This window comes from Morone saxatilis, unplaced genomic scaffold, assembly GCF_004916995.1.
Source record: "Morone saxatilis isolate NCDOM2014 unplaced genomic scaffold, NCSU_SB_2.0 Contig11, whole genome shotgun sequence".
In the NCBI taxonomy this organism is placed as follows: domain Eukaryota; kingdom Metazoa; phylum Chordata; class Actinopteri; family Moronidae; genus Morone; species Morone saxatilis.
In genome coordinates this window covers 17,887,111-17,891,309 of record NW_023339663.1, presented here as the reverse complement: position 1 = coordinate 17,891,309, position 4,199 = coordinate 17,887,111, and the positions used below count along the sequence as shown (strand labels likewise).

General features: G+C 38.2%; 1 protein-coding gene across 1 annotated transcript in view; it reads right to left on the bottom strand.

The window, feature by feature from the left end:
• Positions 1-1,141: 1,141 nt before the first annotated feature.
• Positions 1,142-4,199, bottom strand: part of kifbp (kinesin family binding protein) — a gene marked incomplete at its 5' end in the record, with an annotated part of 7,034 nt that continues 3,976 nt past the window's right edge. Inside the window, 4 exon segments of the mRNA XM_035652378.1 lie at positions 1,142-2,482; positions 2,723-2,908; positions 2,999-3,173; positions 3,341-3,503. Of these exon segments, the coding sequence (XP_035508271.1) occupies positions 2,344-2,482; positions 2,723-2,908; positions 2,999-3,173; positions 3,341-3,503 (663 nt within the window).

Genomic DNA, 4,199 nt, shown 5'->3' with positions numbered 1-4,199 from the left:
ACATACAAACAGCATCAGAAACAATCATAAAAAGGTCCAAGTTTAAATTAATCCAATGGAATGAGACATTCAAGTTTTAAATTTATTTTATTCTAAACTTACTTCAGACATGTTTGTTACTCACATACAGCAAGCACATCTGCAGTTATTCTTGGTACGTGGCAAAAAAATCTACAAAATTATACAAGATCTGCAAAAAACACCCAGGAGTTTTACTTTAGATTCTGCTTAGATATGCAAATATAAATGCAATATTGTACATCTCTATGTGTATTCTCTGAAAGGGTGGGATTTCCATTAAGCTCTCTTGGCACAGTTCTCATTCACACCAAATTAGATTTAAGTGTCTTGTGCTAAGAAGGTATGTAAATACATGTTTTGACAAGCATCAGAAAGGTTAGTGGGAACAGAAATGAAAGCAGGAATTGCAGGTTTTCATCCATTGAAATTGTTTCCATTGCATGGATAAATCACAAATAATGTTTTGTAACCGCATTTTACATCACAATCAGTATTTGATTAAATTTAATTAAAAAAGGTTTAACAATACAAAGAGCAAGTTTCACATATTGGACTAATAGGCTACAGACGGGTGGAGATGGGTGACGAATTAAAGAAAAAACTATCAAAGTGTATGCATGGAAGGTCTATATATGCAATGTTTCTCCACTCATTTGTTACAATATTTCCTTTGAATAGTTACTACAAGATAAAAGATTTGCTTAACCTTATAGGACACTTGGACCCAAAAGATCAGACACATTGTATGTCCTGCAGCAGTACAGCTTCACCTCAAAGCCAAATTGACCTCAGAGAGGAAGCAGCACAGAGTAAGGCAACGGTGCCACACATCTGACCTCATAATATGAGAAATTTGCAGGACACAACTGGGTGACAAACTCCCAAAACTGTTTGAGACAATTTACTGCACAAAGTCATTTGACAGACTTGAAAAAAGCGTTCCTAAACTCTTCTGGGCCGCAAACTGAGACAATTTTAGCCTTTATTAAATCATTTAAGTAATTAAGTCATTAAATGAACTTGGCACTTCTATTGTATAGAGATATACAAGAGAAATTTCCAATCTTACACCGTTTCTTATTTGAAGGTAAAGAAGCACATATTGGTAATGTGACAGAAGTGAGTATTACTTTGTTTATTATCATTACATACAGTATTTACAGTACATACAACAGGATGACATTGTGATTCCTCACAGGAAGGAAGCAAATACAGATTCAATTTGTTTTGTGAGTGGCATTACAACTTGCATTTTGAGACAACCGTGTGTAGTATAATGATAAATATGAAGCTGGCATCATGCAGAATATGATGTCTATTAAAGTCCACTTAATGACATTTGTTTCTGAAACTGTTCTGATAATTTCCACAACAAGCATCTGAGTTGTAAGAAGGAACAGCAACCTGTCAGTAGTACAAACTACGTCAACTCTACTATCTGTACTGCCTATCGTTATTACCACGGTTGCACTAACCATGGTTATAGTAGGTTTAATATTTGTTTCACCATCAGAGACATAAAAGCAGCTGAAGAAAAATAATTTTAGTGTGCCGAGTTGCTTTACAGAAAATAAGCCACGTTAAAGGGAAACTTATTTATTTTTCGACCTGGACCCCATTTTCCCATGTTTTTCATCATACTAATGTTACTAATGGGTGCACTAATTTTTAAAAGTGGTCCAGTATTGAGCGACAGGGCTGCAGCTGTGAAACTGGCTGCAACGTAATCCTATGGGGCAACTGTGCACCGTCAACGAATGTCCACTAAAAATACTTCTTTATGCCACTGACAGGCTGAGTTGCTGGTCTCCCACTGCCTCGATCTGTCAGTTTGTTTGTGTTACTGTGCGACTGTGGTGTTTTAACACATTAGTTTGGAATAACCCTTTAAAACACCGTCAAAAATGGTTGTCCCCATGAATCACAAAAAAACACAGGTTGAAAAATATAAACGTTTCCCTTGAAATGAAAACCAATATGATTAACAGTAGAAAACAAATATGAAACAGACTAGACATTTTCATATTCATCTTAAAGACAGTATATCTTATGTGGTGTCTGAATTAACCACAACTGTTACTACACAAAAAAGAGCACATATGTACAGCGTGTAATGTGTTCAAACGGTCTTGCGAAAGCAGCATGCCCACTGCACAAAAACAGGCCACCAACAATACAAATAAGCAAGGAAGTCAGTCAATCTTGCCATCCAGTTTCTCTAATTGTTTGGAGTGTCCATTGACTATAAAGGTGTTAAACTGACAGATTGACTGACTCATTTGGATGTACTTTACACCGTCACTCAGTGAACAGTGCCATCCTTCAGTTGTTTAAAGCCATCCGTGCTTTGATGCGGTTGATTTTGAGAGGGAGCAGGTCGACCATCTCCTTACTGAGCTCCAGCTCTGTCTCCACAGCGGCTGCTGCCTCAGGGTGGGCCTCACAATACTGTGCCACATATCTAGAACAAGAAACATGGCAGCTGTTAGCATGTTTACTGTAGAGCACACCCATCATTCCATTTATTTGAATTGCTTCCAACTAAATCCTTTCTATTCCACCAAATACATCAGTCTTTCATTCTATTTTCTTTGTGCCTCTATGTTAACATCAACCTATTACTGTCATACTATATATATATATATGTACTCCTGTTGAGAGTGAAAGTGTTTGCATGTATCAGAAAATAACAAATTCATACTTGTAGTTTTCCAGAGACTTGTTGAGGTTGTCCAGCTGAACGGAGGGCAGAGAGCAAATCAGCCGGCTGTAAAGTCGGGCCACTCTGAAGCGGGCTACCAGAGCCGGTCTGAGCACCTCCTCCTCCAGGTGCTCCGGAAGCTTCCCCTCTGGAGAGCACAGTGAGTCCAGGAACATCTGGAAGTATCTGGGGAGGAGAACAGAGGATTTCAAATAATTAATATTGAAGAGTAGCTGCACAGACACACACTTCTTTCGTACGCACATGTATACTCACTTGGCAGAGGCAGAGCAGAGACTGTTGAATTTCTTTATGGTGTGGTTATCTAGAGACTGTGTATCTGCCTGTCTATTGGCCAGTGACAGTTTTAGGTCCATCATTTCATTGTAGGTCTCAGCCAACTCAAACATCAACTGTCTGCGGATCAACAGATAGTACTGGGCGTTCAAGTCTGTAATGAAACAGAGGGAGTCAGATTTGATCAATTATGTTGACATGGACATTCGGGTTGAACACAGTCATTTGTTTTATCTATTTTTAATGTATTCTATGAAATTATTCAAAAAGACAAAAGTTCCTTCGAAAAGAAGAAACAAAAAAACTCAAGGACAAACTTACCTATGCAGATTGGCTCAAGCATGTCAACCCGTCGTTTGTGCATTTTGCAGCGCCGCTCCAGATCCTCTTCGAAGAAAGCCAGGCCCCGGAACAGAGCACTGTGATCCTGCAGGATCTCGATGTGGTCTGTCACATAGCCGTCCATCTGAAAGAACTCCTTGGCCTACAAGAGTGAATGGATAGAGGGAACATTTACCATGTTTAGCAGTTTAAACTATATGGGTTCAATGCTTTTTTTTTAACATGTAAACCTGTCTGGATGAAAAAATAAAGGACTCATTCAATCAGATTACATTTTTTACTTGCACAGGACACCTGATTTGCGCTCCTTGCACAATTTCTCTTATTGGCTTTCAATAGAAAATTCTCCTGAGGGCAACGCTGCCATTAATAAAAGCTTAACATAATTAACCAGAATAGCATCATATTTATGACACTACATGGTACATTTGCTTCTTTTCATTTTTAATGACAATATTGTTGAGGACCTTTGGAACAGTAAGGTTGGCACCTTTTTAGTGTAGTTGAGAACATCTGCAACTGTCTACTTGGTACATTCACAATTGTGTCAAGTCAGGTTTATTTGTACAATAATAAAGTACAACATCTCTATGTCACAGTCCACCAACTGTGCTGGGAAAGGTTAACATAAATGCCAAAGCTCAAAAGTATCTGTTTTTATTCGGTAGCCTGATTTTTTTTTTTATTACATTCACCTTAATATTCACTTATCTGCTAGAATGGTAACTCCAATAACTCACCTATCTGTGATTATTAAATTGTGCTCCACTGCTGTGTGTGTGTATGTTCACTTGTATAAGTATATCCAGTTTCATCGTGTGTGTGTGGTGTGTGTGTG